This window comes from Cebus imitator, unplaced genomic scaffold, assembly GCF_001604975.1.
Source record: "Cebus imitator isolate Cc_AM_T3 unplaced genomic scaffold, Cebus_imitator-1.0 Scaffold177, whole genome shotgun sequence".
Taxonomy (NCBI): domain Eukaryota; kingdom Metazoa; phylum Chordata; class Mammalia; order Primates; family Cebidae; genus Cebus; species Cebus imitator.
In genome coordinates, this window is record NW_016107492.1 from 2,141,736 (window position 1) to 2,144,828 (window position 3,093).

A 3,093-nucleotide genomic window follows, 5' to 3' on the forward strand; every position below is an offset into this window, starting at 1 on the left:
AAAAAAAAAAAAAAAAAAGAATTATAATATTGCCTTCATAAGGTTATTATCAAACTTCAGTGGAATAACCTATGTAGAAAGTTTAGCATAGTGTGCAGCACACAACAAGCACTAAGTGAATGGTGGTTATTACTATCAATGGTAAAGTAGCTATCATTTCTGAGCACCTATACTAGGCTAGACACTACAAATCAGTTATGTTATGGTGTCTGTACCACACTAAAGCTGTTTGTTAACACCAGCTAACAAACTAGTTAAAGCTGAAGCCTTGGTAAAGGGTGAAGAATTTTGTTTCTGAAGACTGCCTCTGATTTCAGTTTGGGACCCACTCTGGAACCTGAGGAAGTGGTAAACAGGCTGATGAATGGGATTCTGACTGAGCAGAAAATGATTTTTGTTCCATCTTCTATAGCGTTTTTAACAATATTGGAAAGGTAAGTGACAGGTTTGTCAGCCTTAGAAATGAAAAGTAGAATAAAAATTATCTATTATATTTTTTTACCGACATTTAAAATCAGATAGTTGTTAAAGTACAGTTAGATGGAATTGACTTCATAGAAATAACAGGCTTAATAAATATGCCATCAGTTTTTTTCAACCACATGTGTTAATTATTAAAGCAATATTGATACAGCTCCTGGATAAATGAAATGAGTAATTTCCATATATTTTTATTTTTTGTAAAAAAAAGGAATTTGTATATTTCTGCAAGTCTTGTCTTATAAATAAATGACTCTGAAGAAGGATAGTTTTTAAGCGTCTTTATATAATGGAATCATAGAACAATGATATTAAAGGAGACCAGAGTTAAGTTTTAGGTATTTACTTAAAGATACAACAGATAATCATTGAGCTTTTGTTTTGTGCAAAATCATACTAAAGTGTGTGAATTGCTAAATTATTTTTATAATTTAAGAAATTCGTGAGCCTTGCTTCTTCCAATGTGGTTCTTAGACTAGCAGCATCAGTATTACCTGGAAATGTGTTAGTACAGAATCTCCTGATCTCCTGAATCAAAATTTGAATTTCAGTAAGTTCCCCCAGATGATTTGTATACATATTAATAACTGAGAAGCACTTCTTTGGAGCAGCAGCTCTCAACTTTGATGCACATTGAAATTTACGTGGGAGGTTCAAAAAATGCCAGTGCCTGAGACCAACTCCCTCAATTTCTGATTGACTTGGTTTGGAGTGCAGCCTGGGCTTTGAGAGAGAAAACAACTTTCTAGGTGATTCAATTATCCAGCCAAGATTGGAAATCACTGGTTTCAGGAATGTCTCATAATAACAAGGAGGCTGGCCACAAAGAGAGGAAAGAGCAGAGGTGCCTTAGGACAGCTGGGAGAAAAAGCATCTTGCTGCCTGTCCTAGAGTGTGGTGTCTGGAGAAAAAAGATGAGACCTGCTACTGTCTGTCACTGTTCAACACACCTTATTTAATATATTAACCCATTGATTCCACAAAAGAACACTGAGGGATAGGTGCCAGTTTTTCCATTTACACATGAGGAATTTAAACTAAAAACTTAAATAATTTGTTCAGCATTATGCTCAAAACCAAATGTGTTGTCTGCATTTTTATTTAGCAATTATACTTCCCCAGCTTCTTAGTGGAACATTTTAATAATATTCTGCATTATAAAGTATAAAATTAGTTCCTACTCTCATTTCCCTTTTAATATCGGGGTATTTTTTGTGAAGTCTTTAGTAGCTCAACTGTTCAGTTCTTATACCTCCTCTCTTAGATCTTTCAAAAAATACGAGTATATTTGTTTCAAAACCTGACTACTTCCAGTGATTCTACTCTAAAGAAAGCTAAGCCTTCTTTTAAAAGCCTTCTTTATATTTTGAAAGGAAATAGATTCAATAGGAAAGAATATATAGTAATGACGCAGAGTTAAAGTGCTTAATCTTATTTAAGATGAACATGATGATACATAATAACTTAAAAGTATTTCTAAAGAAGGTATTCTACAAATGCACTTAATATTAATTTTCTAATTATTTTTATATGTCTTTCTTTTAGGATCTTTCCTGACCGTTTCCTGGTAGCTTTAAAACGAAAAATCAATGTTAGGTTTGATGCAGTTATTGGATATAAAATGAAAGCATAAGTGCCTAGTTTTCTGAAAACTGATTTACCAGGTTTAGGTTGATTTCATCTAATATTGTCAGAATTTTAATGTTTGAACTTCTGTTGCTTTCTAATTATCCCCATTTTTTCAGTATCATTTTTGAGGCTCTGGTAGTCTTCATTTATTACTGCTTGTTCTTTAGCTAAAAGCTGATTACATATAATATAACAGAGAAATACCTTTAGAGGTGACTTTAAGGAAAATGAAGAAAAAGAATAAAAATGATTTTATTAAAATAGTTTCCAAGATGCTATAATTCACCTGAATGATTTGCAAAATTTGTACCATAACTGTTTATTTAACGTATATTTTTGTTTTTGATTGCACTTAAATTTTATGTAATTTGTGTTGCTTTTTCTGTTTTACATAAAATCAGAAACTTCAAACTCTCTGAATACAATGAAGGACTATATCTAGTGGTATTTCACAGTGAATATCATGAGCTCTCAAACATTTCATCCTATCCATTACCACTCTGTTTCCTGAGAGATACCTCACATTCCAATGCCAAACATTTCAGCACAGGGAAGCTAGAGGCGGATACATGTGTTACAAGTGTAAAAGCATCATTGGGATTTAAGGAGACTTTAAAGAATTTACCCATAAGTGGCAACAATAATAAATGGATCACACTTAAACTTTCTGTGTTTCCATCTTTTTGTCTTAAACAGAACATGACTTAACCTTCAAATTAAAGGAAAATGGATTGTATAATAAAAGATCTTTTTTAAAAAACTGTCTGGAAATTTCTTGGATGTGAGGCTCACTGAGATGCGACTATAAGATCAGATCTATACATTTTAAAATGTAATAGATTTGTTAGGTTTCTTCTATTAAAGAAAAATATTTTCGCTGGGCGCGGTGGGTCAAGCCTGTAATCCCAGCACTTTGGGAGGTCGAGGCGGGTGGATCACGAGGTCAAGAGATCGAGACCATCCTGGTCAACATGGTGAAACCCC

The 3,093-nt window shown here is 33.2% G+C and overlaps 1 protein-coding gene across 1 annotated transcript in view; it reads left to right on the forward strand.

Moving 5' to 3' along the window:
• LOC108315681 (estradiol 17-beta-dehydrogenase 11) overlaps nucleotides 1-2,772 on the forward strand; it is a 44,003-nt gene extending 41,231 nt beyond the window's left edge. The window contains exons 6-7 of the mRNA XM_017545129.2: nucleotides 318-434; nucleotides 2,026-2,772. Coding sequence (XP_017400618.1) covers nucleotides 318-434; nucleotides 2,026-2,113 — 205 coding nt within the window. The 3' untranslated portion in view covers nucleotides 2,114-2,772. The remainder of the gene's footprint in view (nucleotides 1-317; nucleotides 435-2,025) is intronic.
• The last annotated feature ends 321 nt before the right edge of the window (nucleotides 2,773-3,093 follow it).